At 54.2% G+C, this 22891-nt stretch overlaps 1 protein-coding gene across 19 annotated transcripts in view; it reads right to left on the minus strand.

Annotated features, from left to right (window-relative positions):
• The window catches only part of CACNA1G (calcium voltage-gated channel subunit alpha1 G), a 145896-nt gene extending 128299 nt beyond the window's left edge, over positions 1–17597 (minus strand). For 18 of the 19 annotated variants that reach the window (XM_027654370.1, XM_027654364.1, XM_027654366.1 and 15 more), the window contains exon 1: positions 17267–17597. In XM_027654370.1, coding sequence (XP_027510171.1) covers positions 17267–17508 — 242 coding nt within the window. In that variant the 5' untranslated portion in view covers positions 17509–17597. The remainder of the gene's footprint in view (positions 1–17266) is intronic. The other variant, XM_027654355.1, reaches the window with a different exon arrangement.
• Between the last annotated feature and the right edge of the window lie 5294 nt (positions 17598–22891).

The following is a 22891-nucleotide window of genomic DNA, read 5'->3' on the forward strand; positions in this document are numbered from 1 at the left end:
TATGCATCAGTTCAGTGTATAAAATTCGTGGAATAATAACAACAAGGATTCTTTTTCCTCCTCCCTGCTGTGCTCTTGTGTCTGCTGGGAGTGCAGACTCACCAGGATGGCATCAACTGCCTGCACGCTGCAGTGCCCAGCGCGGCTGCACCCATGGGTGCCACATTACAGAAGCACGTGCTGCTGCTCTGGCCAGCTGTCCTTGGGAGATAGACTAGGAAAAACAACCCAGTTGCCCTCCCCACCTTCCCCCGGAGGCATTTAACACTAACGTGATAATCTCCTCTCCCCACGCACACACGTGTTTTCTTGGAAGAGCAATAAAGGAGAATAAAAATGTGAGTCTGGGAATGCTGGACATTTGCTAAGCCACCGCCCTGGAAAGGCTTGGATGGCCAGAAGTCAAGCAGAGGGGTGTCTGCGGAACGGGTCTATCCCAGTGAGGACCTGGGGGGAAAGTACTGCTCAGCACTTCAGCTGCATCCCACTTCTGCACCACCAGTGCATCCTAGCTAGGGATCCTCCCCCCAGTTTAATCCACTTCGACCTGAAGAATTGGGTGGTGGAAAAACAGTGGGTAGGGACCACAGTTTGGGGGTGTAAGTGGATTTTCACAGGTTCCTGCAAGGCTGGAGGCAGGAGGAGCTGCCCACCGGTGCCCTCACCAACCAACCACCAGTTTCAGCCCACAGTATCCTCCAGGGCTGCCAACAGTCAAACCTCTGCCAACACCAAAACCTCTGTCAACAGTGAAATCTCTGCCAAGACTGAAACCTCCGCTGCAGCAACGGCTCACCCCAGGCCAGCTCTCAGCCTGTACCAGCCCTCAGTGGGGATGTGTTAGTTCAGTCACGCAGACCTATTGATTCAGAAGCATTAATTGGTCTTTACTGTTCAAATACTGACCTCAATTAGAGCCACTTTTCCTTTTTTCCTCTTTTCCCCCCCCCCCCCCCCCTTTGCTGGCTCCTTCCCCTTGGCTCTGCTAGTTTAAATACCAAAATACCTACGCTGGCCTTGGGGAGACACAGCGTTAACTGTACATTTGTATCTCATTTATAGTCAGGCTCCTTGCAGCCTTAATAAGCACATCCCTAAAAACAGGGGGGGGAAAGGCACCCACTGGAGGGGATGTTTGCTCGGAGCCGCTCAGTCATTATGGGGGATTTGGAGATGGCACTGCCAACTCCGAGCCCTGGGTTTGAACAAATCCCCGATTTGGATGACGCTCAGCTGGAGCGATGGAACAGTCTTTCCCCAGGAGTGATCCCAAAGGAGTAGCACAGCTCTGTCCCACTGCAGCCCACCCGGCCTCTAGCCCCCTGCTCGCTGAGAATGCAACAGCCCTTGAAGTTGCTCTAATTCTCATTATTTCCTTCCACTGATTCCCTACCCGTGGCATCCCAAAGCCAAAGCCCAGGAGAAAACAGCCGGGATTTCAGATTTAATTAAACCTCGTTGAGCAGGCTGCAGCCTTCCTCAGAGCCGTTCTCCCTGAGCCTCCTGCACGCAGTGGGATAAGCCCAGGTCAGCACCAGGGAGCCAGAGAGGGCAACTCCTGCCCAATGCTGGCAAGGGGGAGTACCTGCTGAACCCAGGGCTTGGGGCTAACTCCCATCTCACAAGCACAACACACTTGCTGGCATAAGAAGCCCAGTAGTTGGAAATTGTATCCCAATTCCCTATCTATTTATTTATTTAACCACCTTGCTGCTGGTTGAATGGAGCCCTGAGATCATCAATCAGGGCACATCACAACCACAGAGGTGGGTCTTTCCTGCCAGCCTCGACAGACAGAAGAGCTTCAGCACAGAATTTCCACAGTTTTAATGGAAAATTTTCCACAGTTTATCCAGCATGGCACTAATTTTATGTCTCACCAGGATGGACCCACAACCCAAAACTGTCCCACAGGAAATACCTCTCCCACAGCACCAGCCCTGCTCTTGACCCACATTCATTTTCCCACAACAAATAAAAGACAGGTAAAACTCCAAAAGTTTCAAAGTCCCCCAGTCCCACCCAAAAAGCACTTGAGCAAAGTCAGAGCTCCAGTCCCCCAAAAAGCCAGTGGGATTTGAGCACTGCTGAAGGAGTCACCTAATGGTGTCTCCCAGTCCCCTGCAGACCAAGCACCAGCCGTGAGGAGAAAAACAAGCAAGAAAAGGTTGGCCTGAATGTTCACCAAAGAAAAAAAAATAAAAAAATTTACTAGCTCATATTAACTAGCTCAGCTCACAACCTCTAAAAAACCAAACCTGTAAACCTTCCCAAAGCTGCCCCATTTATTCGCAGGGGTGTTTACAGAAACCAAGGATACTCCTAAGTGTCCATGCAGTCTTCCCATTAAAAACACATTGTGACAACGGGGGAAGAAAGGGCTGAAACGCATTTGCAAGAAACGCTTCAACAGCTCCAAATAAATGAGTTCCTAAAAATTTTCAGCCTCTTAGTGGATAAATTCGGGGAAGGGCTGTGTTTGCTGAAGCGACTCCGAGCAAATGCTGCACCCAGCACATGTGTGCAACTTGACGTCCGCAGTGTTTTACATGAGCTGGGGCTGCTCTGAACCCCTCATGGTGTGACCCCAGCAGATGAGCAGACGCCTCACACTCACCAGCTACAAATCCTAATTAACCTCTAGCACCTCAGGCTGGTTAATGAGGTGCTGAGCAAGCCATGGCACAGGCTGCATGGAGAGATGGTGTGTGTCCTGCTGCCTCCCCCTTTCCCGGATGCTGCCCATTGAGGAGCAGCATTCTCAGCCTCTAAACCCATTTTGGTGGCTGGGAAAACCCCAGCTTGAGGATGAGGTGACCCTAGACACCACAAAGAAAACCCACCCACAAATACCTTACTGTGACTCTGTTCTGCCTGTGGTGAGGTGGTTTCCAGCCCTCCAGCTCTGAGCATCTCTTATTTTTCTCTCCCTTCAGCAACCCAAAGCCCATCAGATGATTAATTTAAATCATTTTGCTCCCCTCCAAAGCCTGCTGCCGTCACGAGGAAGACAAAAACTGGACAGCAAGCACCTTTCTTCTACATCTTCATCAGCCTGGAAACATCCCACTGGACTGTGCCCTGGGACACCTTACAAAGCCAATTCCTCCAAAGCCCCTGAGCCCTTCCCCAGTTTCACTCAAGCCCCCACTCCCCACAGCGGTGGGTTCACCCTGGGATAAACCCCACCACCACCTCCCAGAGCAGAGATTTAACAGAGGATGCTAAAAAGCTACCGGCCCGTTTCCATGGGTACATGAGGCACATGTTGCTATGTGATGCTCGGTCCGTTTCCATGGAGACAGCAGGGCTGTCACCACGCAGGGCTTATTAGTTGCCATGGCTATTAAAAGGCGCTTGTCCTCTAGGGACCTGGAAGGACCAAGGCCACCACCTTCCCCTGCTTCTCTCTGGGATGGTACCAGCTACCTGGGAGCTTGGTGGGGACCTGGCCATGCAGGTCCCTGAAGCCACAGTGATGGGCACCTCCAAGCTAAGGTGAAGAGGAACCTCTGTCCCACATTTTCCCACAGAGAGCCACATGTACCCCAGCCCTTGGGGTGCTGCATCACAGCAATGGGGATTAACAGCTGACACAGACCCTGCCCTAACCCCCACAAAGCAGAGTGAGCACACAGAAGGGCCCAGTTGCCATCTCCCCACTGGACCCTCTCACACCTCCCCATCAGCCCAGCACAGAGAATACATCCTTGCCTTGCGTTGGACATGATGGTATGGCCAAATCCACGTGTCACCAGGCAACACCACAATGGAACTCAGCCCTTAGAGACAAGGCAGTGCTGCAAAATACATGCAAGAGCATCGCCCACCCTGCAGTGGACCACCCTCTTGCCCTCCTCAGCCTGCTGCAAACAGCCACAGAGCATGCTACAGCCCCTGCCTGCTACTTCCAAAGCCCATTTCTCTGAGCAAGGAGAGCTCCTTGCTCCCTTCTCCAGTCCCTGCAGACACCTGGGCTACCAGCCCCCAGCACAGGATTTGGCCCCCAGCCTCACCCCACTCCAGCAGCTCATACCACAGCCCTGAACCCACCACTCCATCTTCTCTCCAACTGCATTCCAGGAGGGGAAACAGAGATGCAAGAAAGTCCTGGCTTTTATTTATTTTTAATTTTTCCCCATTTAGACACTCCCAGGCCCCCACTTCAGAGCCCCCACACTGCTGGGCCAGGACAGCATCTGAACTCATCTCCATCCTATCTCAAAACACCTCCCCAACAGGCCTTAACTGGGTTTTTATGCAGCCACATAAACCCCTATGGAAAATACTTAAATGCTCTATTAAATAAATTAAGGGTATTATTTTCTCATCATTTTGTTAGATTTTCTAGGAAGGATATAATTTTTCATTTAACACTATTGGATGAAAAAAAAAAAAAACCACAACCAAAAACCTATAGAAAGGTATATTACCCTGTAGTGGAAAATTAGATTCCTCCTACACAATACTATAGAATGATTTAAATATAACATATAGGAATATAACATGTTATTAAATTGTATAGTATCTTTCTAGAAAAACCTACAGTATAGGATTCTAAAAATTACTCCCAAAACTTATTATGCTGCAATCTAGCCCAGCTGGTTTCCTTTCTATTACGTGCTGCAACTTTTCCTAAAAGGTTCAGGTTTTAATTGTGTCTTGAAATGCTGCTGCAATCACGCTCCAAGAATGGCTCCAAACTCCTCCGGAAATGACAAACCCAAGTGGGAAACCCTTGGCCTTGGGGTGGGATGGATGCAGGGATGGATGGGACTCTGCACTCTCCCACAGTCAAAAAATACTTTAATTGGCAGAGGGGTCTAGCCCCTTGGCCTCATAGGCACAAAGCAATTCTGTATTTCAGTTCCAACAGTCCCAGCCCTTTCCCAGCACTCACTACCCCAAATATTCAGGGGATTCAAATCGTTATTGATGCCCCAGCATCAGCACTCATCCTCTTCCCCCTTCTGCCAAAAAAAAAAAAAAAAAGGGGGTTAGGGATAAGAGTTGCCTTTAGCTGTTGCCATAGAGACTCTCCAGCTCGGCACAGAAACCCCAAATCTTGTAAAAAATGGAAGAATTTAGGATTTTAATCAGTGGGAACACACGGGAGGCCAGGAGCATCAACACGCATCCTTGCCTTAACGGGGAGATGTGTTCACCCCTCGTTTAACAGCCTAAGAGCCAGTTGAGAGCGGGGACACAGAGAGCGAGGAATGAAAGCAATGAAAACCCCATCCGCTTTCGAGTATTTTCTGTCCCCAGCGCAGCAGCCGCTCGCTGCCCAGGCTGATTCTGGACCAACACCCCACCGGCCAAGCTGTTTGTGTTCCTTTTTCCTTCATCCGCTGCCAGAAAAAGAGAAAATAAAATTCAACAATACAAGCTAGGCAAAATATTTCCCAGAACCGCGCTATTCCTCCCATAAACTTCACCTCGCAGCCAACGCGGCCAGCAGCGGGGGAGGAAAAACAAAGGAGAAAACCCCGACTTCTGACACCACGAGATGTTTTCGCGACTGTCTCGAAATGGGTCTTTTTCTGCCGCATCGTCCACATTCGCTCCTGACCCGACTTCCACCGTGACCACAAATCAAACACCGTGGGATAAAACTCACTGCTCTGGCATTTTCACTGCTTGGCAGAGCCGCCGGCTCCAGCCGTGGCCCCTGGCTAAGACAAACACTGCCGGGAGTACGCTCCGGTGGCTGCCTCTCCGCCAGAGGCACGCTGCGGCGTGCAGAGGTGGCCAAAGGATCCTATTTTACCACCATTTAAGACTTGTGGTGAGTTTGGGAGGGCATGGCACCCACCAACAGCTCAGGGATGGGGCAGCGGTTTCACCTGGCAGCGGGATGCTAGGGGGTAACCAAAGCCACAGCATCAGGGAAAAGCCTCCAGCGCCAAGGGGTGTCATGTTTCGTGCCTGAGGATATGAAAGTTTGAGGAATACCAAAACAAGGAACTTCAAAAAGGAGCGGTGTTGGCGCAGGGAATATTGTTGTATGAGCTCAGCCACTTTGGAGCGATGGAAAAAATCACGCGCTGACCCGAAGGGGTGGTGGGAGGACTCGGTGTGCAGGGACTGAGCTACAGACATGCCACCAGCAACCACCCAAGGGGCCCAGGGGGAGCTGGGTGGGGATGCAGGTACCTGTGACAACACCCCTGCACCCCAAGCCGCTCCACAGCCTCAGACCTGGGGAAGGACCCAGATTCGGGGGCTTCAGGCAAGTGACCCCACATTGCCCCTGGCACGCTGACATAGAGGCAAAGCTTACTGTCTGCTCACAGCCCAGGGAGGCTGAGGGGTCTTTCCAAAACCTTCCACCACCACCAAGTCCCCACCCGCTCAGCTTGTCACCCAGCCCCTCACCGTTACCCACTGCTGCACATCCAGATGCCCGCTGGGATGGAGGTTCATTTGCTTTCCACTAACCCCATCCCTGACAACACAGGGAGATGCAGGATGCATCCACCCCACCACCAGCTCCTCCAGAAACCAAGAACTGGAGTCAGGGCCCAGCTGGCAAGGAAGGTACTGGAAGGAGACAGTGTGGATGGGGAGTTACAGGCTAAAGAAGCCACTAGCTCATCTTGGGAAAAAAGATAATTTTGGGCTGAAGGTCACAGGGAGAGGAGTTTTGTGACTCCTTTCTGTGCTTTTGCTCTTCTTCCATTGCAAAAGCAGATCCCACCACACACTGCCATGCCCTGACATTGCTCAACCCGTAGTGAGGACATGTGTGTACACACACACTGTGCAACCCCAAAACTGCCCTAGAGTCCCCTGGATGCTCCTGGGGTCACTGCCAGGCTCAGCACAAGGGCTCTCCTCAAGGACCCTCATTCCTTCTGTCCTCTCTTTGCTCTGGACTAAAGCAGCTAGGTACCCATGGGTGCAGCCAAGCACTTGCATGGCCTTGAGACACAGGGCTGAGGCAGAGGCACCTCCTGCCCTCAGATAAAGGCAATGGACCACTCCAAATCAGCTTTGCCAAAGGCCCCCAGCCCTCCCCGCGCAGCCCCATCCCCCTTGAGCAGCTCCCTCCCCTGCTCTCTCTCTTGCTGTGCCTGTGTGTGGGTGTATTTGGAAACGAGATCTTTCCAGCTGAACTGCAAAATGAAATGCAGAGATCACAACTCCTCGAATAGCTTCATCGCACACACATCCCCCCCAACCTCCATCCTGCCCCCAATGCAAAACCCAGGCAAGAGTAAAAAAAAAAAATAAATAAATAATCAAGGTGTTCAGCAGATGAAAGGGGGAGATTCAGAGGAGGGGGAGGCACAGCAAAGCACTTTCAGTGCATCCTTTTGTCCCCCAGTTCACCACCAGATTTGTAGCTTGACCCCCACTTGCCCAACCCTCTGAGCTCCCAGAGCTGAGACAATCCAGCTTCATGGGGCTACAAGAAAAGAGAAAACAAAACCCAGCAAAAAGCCAAGCCCAAAACCCAGCTGAGATGTGAACATCCGCTGCTGGAGGAGCCAGAGCCCATTTACTGAGATGAAGGCAGAAGTGTCTCCACCCTCGCTGCGGGTACCCCATGCTGGCCATGGGCTGCTCTGCTGTTTCCCAGCCTGGAAAAAGGCAGGATTCCCCTGTGCTGCTGCCAGGAGCAGTTTCTGAAGAAGAAGGGGCTGTGATTTGCCCACAGTGGGGGAAATTTGCTTCCACAGGAACAGCATGTTGGTGTCTGGAGGGGAGAGGCAGGGCCTGGGAAAGGGGCTGCTGAGGGGACAGGATGTGCTCCATCCCAGGGGAAGCCTCCTAACAAATACCCTCACCAAAGCAATGTCTCACCCAGGATGTAGCAGGGCCTGAAGAGATGGGGCAGGGGAGGGTTGGGGGTGAGAACACTGCTCACCTGGCCCAGGGACTTTTCCAACTAACAGGGGCTGTGCCAGAGACCAGGCTCAACACACACTGCTGTAAGGAGAGTCATGGAGGCAGTGAGATATCCCCTACACAAAACACAGCCCAAGGGGTGGGAAGAGAATGTCCACCTTAGCTAAAGAAAGACTGGCATAGCTCAGGCCCTCTCCCCTGGCTCATGGATACCCAAACCCCTCGGGCAGGGTTATTCAGGGGCACACTGAGAACCCCCAGCTTATTTCACCAAGCCATCCTCAACCTCCAAAATGCCCTTTAAGGGACACAAAATTCCAGGCACAGGGAAAAAGGGAGTGGACAAGAGTACGAGGCTCCAGCTATGATCCATTCCAGCTCCAGAGCCAAGAAGCTTCACCTGGACCTCTCCCCCAAGTCAAATTGGGCTCCACACCCTCCAGCACTGAGCCAGCCACAGATCACAAACAGTAAAGCAATTTATACAAGGCAGGGACCTTCAAGATTTATGCTGTATGCTTGCCATAAAGTGCAAACACATTCCCCTCCACACGTGGCTGAATCCTTTGTCAGAGGAATTTGGGTTTTTGACCCTAGAAGTCAGAATGAGTCTCTGAAGGAACATCAGAGACAGACCTGCACTGTGACCCTGAGCAGATTACAGTCTCAGGGGTATATCCCAAGACATATTTATGGCCCTCCAAAGCAAGATAAGTCAATAACCACATACAGTAGCAGTTACAAGTCAGATATTAATTTAATTCCTTTCCTCCCTATCTGCCCAAATAAGCATTAATTCAATGGAGCATCAGAGGGCTCCATTATTTATAATTCTTACTGGAGTTTCTGTTTTCTCCCATTAAGGCAGAATTGCTACAGCCAGGCTATCTAGACATGATGGTTCCCAAATCAAAGACATTTTGCATCCAACACAGGCATGGGGACCGCCAGCCCAGACCTGGGATTCACTGCTATTAGCAGCTAACGCCGGCGCGGAGGAGGCTGGTTAAAGTGCAGCCCATCAAACGCACTTAAAAGCCTTATTCAACCCGCAGCAGAAGGAACATTTTATTTCTACAGACCCTGGGGCTGAGCAGGAGCCGAGACGTTTGTTCCCTTCCGCGGGATCCGGCCAACCCGGCCCTGGGGGTTGCGAACCCACCACGGCAGAGCTCCCACCACCTTCCCCCCTCCCCGGAGCCGGGTTCTTCCCAAGTCTAGTCTCAACCCAGAGCTAAAAATGAACCTTATTCATGATTAACATCTCTATTTGCATAGCGTGGCTGGCAGCTTAACACCAAATAAATGTTTTGGCAGCAGGAGTCGCAGGCATGGGGGCGAGCCCTGCCCTCCAGAAGGGAGCTTCAGCCTCGCCATGGGTTAACGAGCACTTTCTAATTGAATTAGCAAATCATTAACAAGCCCTGTTCGCCATCTGGGCAGGGGAAGGCTCTGCCTTGGGCTGCTCTGGCCACCAGCATCTCAGGAGAGAACACAGAGGCGGTCAATAACATCAGAGGAGGAGGGAGTGCTAAACCTGACCTGATTAAGTTATGAATCACAGGAAATCCTGGAGGCATAAACCTCCCCGGGGCGGTTGGGCGGCCAAGGTGGGTGAATCCCTGTGAATCCCCTCGCCCAGCTCCCTCCCCTGCCACCAGCTGTGGGTTTGCCTTCAGCCCCCAGGGTTAGGGAGATCTCAAAGCTGGTTTGGTGGATGCACTGGGAGAAACCTCTTGGAAGAGAACCAAATTAGAGATAAATATAAGGATGCTTTGCACCAGGAACCCTCTAAGTGTGGGGCTAGCACCTGGATTACAGTAAATAAATCCCCTTTTCTTTATAAGCTCATCTGTGCCAAGCTCCCAGCTCTCACTCATCACCTGCTTTAGCGTTTTGTTCCCATTTTCAGCGCTCTCCTACCCTCACCCCTGGATTTCCCATCCCAGCAGAGGGAGAGAAAAAGCCAGGAGGACACAGGTGACAAAAAAAAAACCAACAACAAAAAAAAGTCCCAACACCAAACAGCCACCAGTCCCTTTTGCCTAGGAAACACGCAGAAAATCCCAACCAAAACAACATTTCAGGCACAGAAGCCAAACCAATAGACAACTTCCATCTACTTGTGACTAACCAGTGAACTTCTGAGGGCTGAGTCACGGGCACGTCCTGGTCCCACGCACGTGTGCGCGGCCGTGGCTCGCGCCAGGACCTGCCCGGCCGTGCCACGCCTGGGGCACACGGTGCTACTCCTGGCACCCCAACAGCCCCTTTCCCGTAAGGCAGTAACCAGCACCACCGCAGCCAGCACGGAGAGCGAGCCTCAGAGCTTCCCTCAGCAAATATTCGGGCTGAAAAATGTGTTTTTTCCATCTGCTCGAAGCTTCTTTGCCGGGGCTTTGGTAGGAAGCAGATGTGAGAGCATCCCAAAGCACGGCCGGTCGTTACTCACTCTGTTATATAAAACCATGAGAATTTCCTCCCCCCCTTTTTTTTTTTTGTTTTATTTCTTAGCACCAAGCCAGATTCCTGGGTGAGAGGCCAAGGCTGGCGAAAGCCGAAGCCAAACGAACCCAGGTTGGGGGAAACCTCCATGTGCATCACCATCCAAAGGGAACATTTCACTTCTAGGTCGCTCAGCGGAGAGCCAAGGCGCCGGGGAAGGGAAAGCCACGGTCTGGCCTCATAACAAACCCAGAAACACTTAGGCCTCCTAATTAAATAGGAAATTCAGCCCCCTCCAAACCACAATGAAGCTTCAAAGCCCTCCCAACCTGACTCCGGATGCTCCTTCCCCTGCTCCCCAAGGACAGCCCCGCTCCCTCAGACCCTCCCTCCAGCCAGCAAAGCTGCCGGGGGCAAAGGCTCCCCACGGGTCCTCTGCCAAGGGAAAATGATTTCATGATCCAAGTGAAAAAGCCATCAGGGAGGTTCATTTTAGCCAAAGGTTTTGCTCCCTTCCAGCAAAACAGTAGGAAAAAAAAAAGGAGAGCTGAGAGAGACCTGGGCAGGGAACTTGAGGCAATCCAAAACTTGGGGCTATCCAAAACTTGGTCTTTTCTGCATGGGGGGAAAAAAAAAAAAAGTGAAACAGAGTTTAAAGTAAAAATGAGAAAGCAGCATTTTTCAGCATGACGCCAAAACTTCTGCAGGGGGTGCTGGGGGAGAAGAAAGCAGAACATTTTCTATGCATCATAAAATCATGGACATTTCCAGACTGGCTCCAACACCCCGTGCTACTGAACAGGGGAGAGAAAACAAAAGCCAATCAAGTCGAGAGCAGGGAGTCTGATGGGAGACACACTGGCCCCAGGGATGAGTGGTGGTGGCTGGGGTAGTCCAGCCCCATCCCAAATCACCACCCGCCTGAGCCTCCCAGTCCTGGGCATGAGGGGCTGGGGGAGAGCAGAGATCCCCTCCCAGCCACCCTGCCCCAGATGAAAAACAGCCCCGTAGGGGCCATTCACTTAAGAGTTGGACTCGCTGATCCTTGTGGGTCCCTTCCAGCTCTGTGATATTCTGTGAACTGATACCAAGCAGGTCTCTGGAGACAGTCCCCCACCCGGCATGGGAGCCCTTGTTCCGGATTTCCTACAAGGAGCCAAAGCAGAGCTGTCCCCGAGCAGCGCGGGGTCCCGGGCAGGACGGGGCCACCCCTCCCGGTCGGGGCTCCCTGCGCCGGGATGACATAACCACGAACTGCATGAGGCCGAGCCTTTTGTCTGCGCGCCGGGAGAGAGGGAGGGAAAGCAAGAAAGGAAGAAAGAAAGAAAACTTCTGGAAGTCATTACAATTCCTCTGCTCCAGTCTCCTTTCTGGCAGACAGCTTCCCTCCCTCCTCCCCCCCCCCCCCCCCCACTTCAAAATGCCAGCCTATGATTTTTAAATGAGAAAAAGCTGCGCTGTACTCCAGTGCTTGGATAAACTCCTACACAAACTTCCAGATGTGACACAACAGCCTGGAAGAGGGAATTCGCAGAAGAATCTCCTTAAAAAAAACACACACACACACGCAGGGAGCAAAGGAAGCGCCTGGCTGCCAGCACAGCCGGGCGATGGATGGGTCCAGAGGTCCCTGGTGAGGTGTGATGTGTTACCTAGGTTAGGATCGAGCGGCTCCTGGCTCTGCTGGCTATGCAGGGATGAGAGGGATACTGGCCACTGCGCTCAGCTCTGGGAGGTGGGCACCACCCGCTGCTCCTGCTAAGTCCCAAAGGCTTTGCGAACCACAGGGAAGAGGATTTGCAGTTATTTGTCCCCTGGGAGGAGGGAAATAACCACTGCACCCCTGTGCAGCCTTTGCTAAAAGGTGATGGGCCCTGTTTCTCCCCGAGGTCCTCACACAGGAGCTGGTGTGAGCCCAGGGATGCGTCAGTAGCAGGATGCTCCGTCCCAGACAGGACGGCCAGGGGCTGCAGGAGTCCCCTCCACCAGGCATCAGCCAGACAAGTCGTGTTTCATTTCTCCCCAGAAGCCAGGGAAGGGGCACTGAGCAGAGGCTCAGCTGGAGCAGGAGCATTTCCATCTGTCTGGGGAGGGGCGGGAGGCACCGGACGGTGAACTGGGTCACAGGAGAGAAACAAGCTCAGGTGCCCTGGGATGGATCAGACACAGGTGAAGCAAATGGATTCTGGCTCTTTTGTGGGGTTTTTTAATCGAAACAAGATCCATTTCAGGTCTAACCTGTCAAATCAAAGCTTTTTGCTTTGTTAAACTCCAAAGTGAGGCTGGAACAAATGTACCGAAGTGTAAAGGACACCACGTGCGCTCTCCCCTCACAACACACCCTTTTGATAACAAAAAAGTGTTATTTTTAACCCTGCACTACATTGAACCCTACAAACAGCAGCACAAGAAGTACTGGGCTACCCCCATGAGTTGGCAGAGCCAAAAAGGGATTGAGGACCCCAAGTTCCCATGAGGTGATGGGGCTTTTGCTCACCCCCTGCCCTCATCGCATCTCCACAGGAGGGAGAGCTGTAGGCAGGCACCACCAGGGCTGGGGAGCCCAAACCACAACACAGCTCAGCAGGTTCAGTTCTAATCCCCACCAGGCAGGAGGTCCCGGTTCCAGTGCAGTTGGACACACGGACATGCCCCTCCAGAAGAGCTGGATCCGGCCAGGCCAGTGCAGAGCGGGGCTGACACACACACCACCAGTGCTCAGGGTGAGCTCAGCAGGGCCAGCGCTGCCTTCCAGGATGCACCAACACAGCAGCTCCAGCCACCCCATTAGCCACCCTGGCACAGACCTCATATAAGCCTTGGCATGAGGCCATAAGAGCTCCGGACCCACTCCTGGAGGTGACTGGGCATCTGCAGCTCTGCTGACTTCCAACGAGAGCTGGGGGCACTCATCACCTCCCCAGGACTGAGCTTTGACCTCTCCCTATGGGGAGTGAATGGGGCCATGTGAGGCAGCTGCTGGAAGAGTTCTCTGCGCTTTATTGCAGACAGAAAGCAGGGCTGGCTTCCACGACCAGATCAAGACATGTTTCTTTGCTAAAGCCATTCTCAAACCCCGAATCCCAGGGACTGTGCTGCAGAGTAGCCAGGCAGGATGGGAGCGCTCCTCCCAGTGCCACCCAAACCTCCCTTCCCCAGTGAGGGAATTTAGAGAGTTGCCCTTCACCCTCCAAATCAGGAGGAAAAGATGAGATTTCAACCAATTTGGGGGCATCTCCCCAGAAGAGCACCTTCCAGAAGGTTTTGCAGCCCCCCATTGCCGTGTGCTGCTCTCCAGGCAGCAGCGCTCTGCAGGCAGGCACAGCGCGGGGGACGAGGCAGTTCTCAGTACTACAATAGATATCACAGGCCCTTTCAGTTGCACTGTTATTTTTCTATTCAGAGCTCTTAACGCCAAGCAGTAGCATCCTCCCCACTTTCTCCATCCCCGCTCTTCAATCACTCCTCAACTCTCAAGAAATAGCCTCGTTTCTTGTCTCTGATCAGAGGAGTAGCCTGGCACAGACCCTGCTACAGCCTTTCATCCTCCCAGCCTTCATGGTGCTTTTATTTTAGAACTGAAAGTCAAGTAACCAGCTTGCCTCCTCTTTTCTCCCCCCCCAGAGACTCTTGCTTCTCCTCTCACAGCCTCTCCAGCACGCACATTAGGACACCCTGCATGTGCCACAGTCCTTCCCATCTTGCTGAGCCTGTAAGTCCAGCACTGTGATCATTAAACATGTCCCTGCTCCTTCCCTTTTGACCCAGGCAGTTCTCACTCAGCGCAGAACCTTCCATCCCAGAGCCACTGGGAATATGCAGGTGGGCAACCAGGCTCATCCCCCCAGTTCCTCACAGCACCCAAAGAGGTTTTTGCTCAAAGACCAGGATGGAGTGGAGGGGGAGAACAGCTTGACAGGATGATACATATTTAGAGTTAAAAACCCCAAGATTTCAGGCTCTGGAGAATTCCTGGATTAGGACAAACTTCATGACCTCTTTCTAGCCCTAAGGGAGAGGAGGAGCAGGAGAGCAGCACAGTACCCCCCATCTCCACACCAGACAGCAAGAGAAAAAGCTCCCTGATCCAGGTAGAGGATACTCTGAACAGAAACATGGCAGAAGAGCTCAACAAACCACTTTGACAGAACTTTGCATCCTTGCTGGATACTCAGCACCTCAACCATCACCCTTCCTTAACCCCACCTCAGCCTCAACTGCCACACCTCCACAAACAACCTGGACAGGGATGGAGAGCAGCATCCCAGGTGCTCCAGATGCACCCTGGGGGCACAAGCTGTTCTTCCCGGGGCAAGAGTGGGTCCTGCACCTCCTCCCAATGCCCCATCAACAGTGAAGTTGGTTTATCAGCCAGATTAGAGCAGCACAAACCCACCTGGCCAAGCCCCAAGCTGCGCATCGCCACAGGCACAGCTCAAACCAGAGCCCTCCCATCCAGTTTCTGCATGAGCAGATGCAGAAGGGTAAAAACCACCCATGAGAATGGCAGAAGCCAGTGAAAGCTCCAAACCCCCCAAGAGCTGGAGCAGGATTCACCAGCCATGTGAGCCAAAGCACTGCCGCTCCTCTCCAGGGCAGCTGGTGGCAACAAAGACTTTCCAGCAACATGATTTTAGCACTGGGGCACAATTCCTAGAAGATTACAGCCTGAGAAGGGCCACTCTATTGCCCCACCACACTAAAGGAAAACAATTAAAGTAACAAATATAAACAAAGAACAGGCTCAGCTCCAGCACTGGGGCTGCAGAGAGCTGAAGGGATGAGCAAGACGATGCTCTGCCGAACAGCCCAGTGAGTGACAGGACACAGTGTGGGTGCCAAGCCAACCACTGCCTCTCTCTCATCTGTAGGCTGAAGTGACTTTTTTTGGTGTTGTTTTTAAATAAAACTCCCCCAATTCTGGGTCAGTGACCCTGAAAACAAACAGCTGCATGTAGCCACACGACTCGGAGACCCACAGCATCATCCCCGCTGGCCCCAGGGCTCCCGGCAAGCGCCTTTCTCTGTCGGTAACAAGTGAGGAACTGGTGACTAGAAAAATCCCAGCTTGCAGGGCTGCACCTAATGCTCATCCCCTGCTTGCGGTGGTGCTTGCAGGTGCCCACAATACCAGTCATTTTCCAAGGACAAAAGTTAATCAGCTTGTATTTGCAGCCACAGAGGAGAAAACACATTTCAAGCCGTTACTGGGGTGGGAAATTTTACCGAAAACACTAAAACCATGCAGGTGTTGACACCAGATTCAAAACATCATTACAAAGATTAAAAATTAAAGAAAAAAAAAAAGAACAGAGAGACTTGGAAACATATTTAAACCAGCATTCATAAATAATATTAGTCATAGTAGGCAACAAGAGCACACTGACTTGCAGTCTGTCGTCTGTCGTTAATATTTCTTTCCAAAACAGAAGGCTTCACAAAGTTGCAAGATTTCTAAGATGTTTAAATAAACGCAGCTTTGAAGTGCTTTAGCTGGTGCGAAAGCGATTTGGGGGGAAACTGCTGGGAGTATTCATGACTAGGAAGAGAAATCTTAGTTTTTTTCCCTCCTGGGGGACATTTTAGGAAAGAAGGCAGCCTGTTTACCAGTGAAATCATTGCTGAAGCTCAAATAAAACAATATCCACAACTCCAGCAGACCCTCACTGCTCTTCCCAGGCACACCGACCTCAGCGGAGATGTAATTCCTAACAGTTCCCGAACACCAGGAGTGGGGGAGGACTCGCACAGGCTATTCTGGCCCTCTATACCATGTAACATGTCCTCCCCGCTACTGCACAGCCTCTCCCCCTCCAGATGTGGGGTTGCTGCCCAGACCTGCTCGCCTGCCTTTCGCGCCGGCAGCGCAGCACGGACCCGGTAACTTCCCGGGCAGCGCTGCCTCTCCCGCACCAGCCCCTGCTGGAAGCCACAGCGCTGCGCTTTATTTCATTCCGTTCCATAATGGAACTGGAGTTTGGGGATGGTAAAATACTTGGAATGCTACGAACTGTGTGCTGGTTGCAACTCAACTCCAAGGGAGGCTTTAAAGAGTGTGGCAAGAAGAAATTTTTCTATTGTCTCCTCTGTTTAATTTTTTTCCCCCTTCTTTTGAAAGCTTAAACTTGACTAAAGCGGCTCAGACTCAGAGTCTGTGCTGGAACAGATAGGGAGTTTAGAAGGAGACCAGAAGCTTTTGGGGAGGCACAGCTCACCCCAGGACCTGACAAACAGTTGCCCTTGGCCCACGCACACCCAGGGACCGTGACCCCCAGCTTGCCCCGACACCTTCAAGCAAGGAACACCCCCCGGGGGACTGCAGAGCCCCTTCGAGCGGCCTTGAACACCCTGAATTATTTAGGGACCTGGATCTAGGCAGCAACCCAACGCCACACACACCTCTACCTCCCCTCAGATTGCACCCCCCCTCCAAACCCTCGAGGAAGGGACCGGAGATGGGAGAGAAACGGGGTCAGGGAGGAAGGACGGGTCTGCAAGGCGGGGTGCTCGATATTAGGGTCGCTCGGTGTGTCAGGGGAGCGGGACCAGAAGCTGCCGATCCCCGGGGAAGGACGGGCCGCCCGCAGCTCCTGCTCCGACTCCCCGTGGAGCGGAGCGACAGAGCCAGCGGGAGCGGCGGCATCGCGGCGGGGCGGCCGGGGGAGGGGAGTTCTGCAGGAGGGGAGCCCCGCACAGCTCCCTCTTCAGCCCCGCACCCCGACAGGGACCGCCGAGCCCCTGCAACAGTCCGGAAAAACTTCCCGGGAGAGCACGGGGGAGGGGGCGAGCGCCGCCGGGTGCCCCCCGCTCTCCCGGGGACGGCGGGTGACGGGTCCTCCCAAACCCCCGCTCCTTCCCCATCACCCGGCGGGCTCCAGACGGGAGGTGCGTCCCGCCCTGCCCGGCGCTCCGAGGGTGGGGGGGCCCCGCGGGGCTTACCTCGCCGCCGAACACCTGCAAAGGATACGGGTTACAGACCAGCCGGAGGCACCAGCTCCGCGGCCGGCTCTCCTGGCTCAGGTAGAAGAAGACGACGGGGGCCAGCGCCGGGTAGGGCAGCGCCTCCGCCTCTGAGTCGCCGCTGCCCGCCTCCCTGTCCCCCGGCCCCGGGCGGCCCCCGGCCCCGGACAGGTCATTAAGGCGGATGAAAGTCTTGGCTCTGCCCGGCTCCGGATCCTCCTCGGCCGCTCGCGGTCCATCCTCGTCCATCCTCCGGCCGGCGGCCCCGGGGGAGCCGGGGCGACGCGGGGCGAGCCGGTGGGACGCCTAGAGGGGCGCGGCCATGGCGGGGCCGGGGGGCTGGGGGCTGCGGCGGGGCGGCTTCAGCGCCGGGGTGGCATGGCCGGGCGAGCCGCTGCCTCGCCCCCCGCCGGGGCCGGGGCCGGGCCGCCCCCCTCGCCCTGCCCTGCCGTCTGCGGGCTCCGTAGCTCCTCCTCGCCGTGCCTCCGGGGGCCCGAGCCGGGCGAGCCGCGGGCAGGGAGGCGGCGGCGGGGCGGCCCCCGCTGCCGGCTGCTGGCCCCCACCCGCGGGGCGGGCCGCCTTAGCGGCTCTGCCTGCCCCCTCCGCGCCCCAGCATCTGCCCGGGAGCGGGGGATGCTGCCCGGCACCGCGGGGACGGGCGGAGGATGCTCCCGCGGCGGCCGCGCCGATCCGAGCGCTCCCGCACAGCTGGATCCCTCACTCCAACTTCAAGTCCCGGCTCCTCCTCCCCCCGCCGCCAATGGGGGCTCCCCCCCGGCCCCTCCGCTCCTCCCCATTGGCTGCCGGGGGTGTCCGTCCCGGCGGCACAGCTGGACGGGCAGGACGGTCCCCGGCGGGGATGGACGGGGCGCACCCGGCGGGGGTCGGGCCCGGGCACCCCCTGCCCTGCGGGGAAATCCGGAGGGAGAACGGGGACCTGCAGCGCCGGGGGCGGGGAGGAGTGGGAAAGCCCCGCGCTGCGTTAGGCGGAGGCAGCCCCCGGTGGGACACTGCAGCACCGGGAGAGGGGGAAGCCGGTGAGAGGCAAGGAAGAAGAGATGGGGCGGGGGACGAAGAGATAGGGAGGAAAAAGCCGCAGGCGAGCGAGGCCCGCCAGGGCCAAGGTGCCGAGGGCAGCAGGAGCCGGTACAGAGCCCTCCCGTGTGCCGCCCAAACCCTGCCCAAGACCCTCGCCCCGCTGCCCCCCGCCCCGACCCCCACCGCTTGCGAGCGAAGACTGTGCTGTTGGGCTCGGCGCATGTGGGTCACAATCCCCAGCCCCTTGCGAGGGGCCACCCCGTCAGGAGCCGGTCGCCCCTACGCTGCGTGGGGACACGATCTCGGCCAGCAGCTCTCAGGGGGAGCCGGCCCCGAGAAGGCGAGGGGAACCCGCCATCCCCCAACCGCGGGAGCAGCGGGTCCCCCCCGGTCCCCCCTGCTCGGAGGACGCGGCCGGAGCTCCCTCTGCCGGTGCGAGTCCCGGCCGCGGTGGGAGCCGGCCCCGGCGGCGGGGACCGTGCCGCCAGCATCCCCGGGGAGGGGGGACACACGGCCCGAGCAGGGGGCACGGCACGCCGAGCCAGAGACCTTCCTCCAGCGGAACCAGAGTAACAGATTTTCAGCCGGCAATCCTCATTTTGAGTGCAGATGTCCCCAGGCTGAGCCAGAACCCTGCTTTTAAATGCTTAAAATTTTTTGCCACCTTGGAAACAGCTTTCTCACCCTTCCCCAGTAGCCCCCCGCATCATATTTACATCTATATATGCCAAGAGCTCCAGCTAGTCCAAACCACCTGCAAGAACAACAGGCAGATGCTCCTGTCTGACCCAAAAGGCCTTCTCTTGGCCAAATGCTGCTGGCCTGGGAGCATACTCGATCTTGGATTCACAGCTTGTGCTGTCCAGCCCGAGACAAATCACATGGCTATTGGCAAAACTTCAAGGCCAGCCGGGTTCTGCTGCAGAGCTGAGAGATGGTGTCCAGGCAGAGGAGGAGATGCAATCCCCACAGCACCCCCGGGGCCAGGAGACCCTCCTGCAAGCCCAGAGGGACACAAGTGAGACAGCACATGGCACGTGTGACACCAGGCGAGCGGAGGGCCTGTGACACAGGTGATAAGAACAGGGACTCCCATTTCTTTCACAGGTTTCTGAGCAATTCCCCCCTCCCCCCCACCAGATGCAGTGTGTGCACCCATGGAAAGGGCAGGCTCAGCTGGTCCTTGGCCTCTCCCTGCTCCAGCCAAAGCAAGCGGACACACCAGCACACCCAGAGCTCCCTCATTCCCCAGCCAACCCTCCTGTGGTGGGGCACACACCAGCCTTTGCCCCCTGGCACGGCACAGCCCGACAGCTCAGCTGTAGTACAAATACAATTCCCAGGAAGGTCCACAAACACATTTGCATGTACAAGGTGCAGTCTTAGATCAAGCAATTTCCTCGCTACATATGTACAGCCTGGTCACAGCTGCTTTTGATCCGATTCTCTTTGTATCCTGATAATGTACAGAGAGCCTTTGTGTGCTGGTCTGTTTATTTAAATGGATTTGGAGCAAACATTTTTTAAAAGCTGAAGCTTTGAGCCTCTAAGTGGGTTACCAGATTATATGCTGTCTCCATTTTAATTACATTTGGCTCGTTTTGTTTATTGCATACATTTTCAAGAATTATGCTTGTTGTGAGAACTGAAAGCATTTTGCTTTAGAAGATACCTGCCCTATAAAGGGATCCAACATCACACAGGAGAGACAATGCAAACCTTCCCATCTCCAATAGTATTCTCCCTCCAACTAGGACAGAAAAAGAAGAAAGGCTTGACAGAGCCATATATCCTCTAAATTTCAAGTGAAGCACCCAGACATCAGGAGGATCAAGCCAGTACCACCAGTCTAACAGGATTTTGGCATCAGCAAACACTAAACTAAAAAGATGCTCTTGCTAGGGAAGAGTGATCTTGGTTGTGGATCTCAGAGGGGTGAGAGTCCAAAGCCTGTCACAGCCCAGCCGGGGTGTTTGTCACCCCCCATCTCACTTGGGTGGGCAGAGGAGTTAAACCAGAAGCCCCCTCCCAGCACTGCCCCAGACCAGGACATCTCCCCAGGGAGCCCTTCCCATCTGCCCAGGTTAGACCAGGAATTTGTCTTCCTCAAACAAGGGAGCTTGTTTGAGGGGGGTTCATTCAGCTTCCAGACAGAAGTGGAGCAATCTGTTGAGAAGAGGGAACACAGCTCCAGCCTGGAGCCTTGGTGAGAAGGATGGAAAGCAGCTAAAAGTGACCCTGGAGACCAGGGCTGCACATTTAGGGATTTGGGATGCAAATGAGTAGAAATTTCAATACAGCATAAGAAACTAATGAGGTCACAGTCACCTCACATGCACAGTCCTGGCCTCCTAATTATACCAAAGATAGCACAGGAGAGAGGAATGGGGGTGAGCCAGGGACAGGTTGGGTGGTAGCAGGAATTTTAGGGCTGTGGTGGTTTTGGAGGAGCAAGAGGAAAGGGACTCATGCACTGCATCATCAGTTATGCCCTCAACAGCAGATGCAATGCACAGCAAATTACTCAGCAGACTCCTGGCAGGGACACCTGAGGAGGAGGAGGAGGCAGCCCTGCTTTCATCCCAGCACAGCCCTCTTGATCTTCTCTCCCCACCCTATTCAGGGGGTCTTTTGGGGTAGCACAGCACTGCACTCTCCTCCTTAGCAGTACTTCTAGGAAAAGCACTGTGAGCAATATTTCACATCAGGGGGAGCGTTAGCGGAGCTGATGCTCAACAAAGACGGCTCCGGCGTGGTAATGGGATTTGGAATCGGCCGTACAGGAGCTGCTCGGAGCTGCAACGGGAAAAGCCTACATCTGTAACCACTTTGGCAGGAGGAGGAGGGAAGGCAGTCTCAGCAGAGAGGCTCCAACCCGATGGGAACCAGTCACTATTTGTTTTGCTGTTGACATACAGCTGCAGTAGCTGTGGGTGATTTTAATAAGGCAGGATAATATTTCTATCAGTTCTGGGAGCCGTAGATGGAACCCATATAGGCATCTGGCTCGGGGCTGAGTGATAAATCGCAACAAGATCCAAAGCTCTTCTCATGCCTTGGAACCGGAGAGAAAAACGCACATTTCGTTTCGGATGTCACAGTTCGGGGGCAGAACAGGCCTCCCACGACCAATTCACAGTCTCAAGTGCTGTTGATGAGCATTTTGACAGCAGCAAGTCCTCTCCATCCCTGCTCCCCCACCCCACCAGTGACAGTGAGTGCTGTGGGATCAGAGCCCTTACTGTGCATGGGGGCTCCTGGCTGCCCCATCAGTGAATTAACGCCCTGAGAAACACCATCTATGGCATTTCAGCTGACACAGCTACAGCAGAGACACCCACCAAACCCAGCCCCTTGCAGCCCCTGCTCCCCTGGTGCCCTGGCTGCTTCTCACGACCCCAGCCCTGACACAGTCCTGCTGGGATGCTCCTATCCTCAGTACTCACAGCTGAAAGAACACTTTCCCCTCTTTGAACAGCAGTGGAGGATCTGGGAGGAGCGGGAGACCAGCCCGATGTTCCACACAGCACAAAATAGCATCTTAACCCTGCATAACCCCATCCAAACAGCTGCTTTTCCCCCCAAGAGCTCATTTTGCTAATTCCCTTTTTCATCACCCAGACACTTTCTTGCCCTTCCTAGTTACTCCATTGATTCTGTGGCCTTCAGCCAAGCATCCCAGGGCTTCCCAGCCCTGTGCTGCATCCCCAAAACCCAGGGCTGGGTACCAGCACCGGGAACCACCCAGGGAGGCTTTGGGAGAAGCAATTGCTTAATGAAACCAACTGCTAGAGGCTACAAGCAGGGCTTCATCTTTTATTTTTTTCCTCTTTAATGAATGTTTTTATTGTCTCTCTCAATCTTTATTAAGCGAAGAGCCAGACAAGTTGTTGGAGGGAAAATATACTACGGCACGAAGCGCAACCACTGTGCAAGGGGAGGTACACGACCAGCGCGATCCGCTTGGCGTGCATAAAGGAATTAATAATTTAGGCTGGGGAATGCTTATTGTTGGCTGATGACCAGCACTTTTCTGCATGATCAATGTTTGCACCTTGACTTTTTGGTACACAATCAATCCACGCCTGAGCACGGCCCGAGTTTTGGGAACTGCTTCGTCTGCAAGGGCTGAGTTGCTCGCGGCTGTAGCACCGGTGCGGCTCATTCTCCTGACTTTGCAAGAGCTGAGCTGAACCCAGGGTTTCAGCTCTGGGGCTCAGAATATAATTTGTAGTAAAAATATAATTTATAATAAAAATCTGTCTGCCCCACCGTCTTTTAAAAATTTGCATTTTCCTTTACAACCTCTATTACCTCCACAGAACACGGAGAGGGGAGGGGAGCGTCCTTTCAAGAATATCCTGGTTGGGCAGTTTGGGTGTTTCAGTGTCCACATCCTGTCTCTGACCCTCAAAAGGCACAAAGATCCATCAGCCCCACAAAGGCAGCCCCCACCCCACCCCCAGACAGCACACAAGGACCCAGCACCATCCTGTTCCATACCCTCTTGCATTTATCACAGCTCCCTTCCTCAGGGGAAATAAACCCAACTGAAATCCAGCCAAGGTCAAGGCAGGTCCCTGTCCGATGCACT

The sequence above is a fragment of the Corapipo altera genome, unplaced genomic scaffold (assembly GCF_003945725.1).
Source record: "Corapipo altera isolate COAL_440 unplaced genomic scaffold, ASM394572v1 343, whole genome shotgun sequence".
Taxonomy (NCBI): Eukaryota; Metazoa; Chordata; class Aves; order Passeriformes; family Pipridae; genus Corapipo; species Corapipo altera.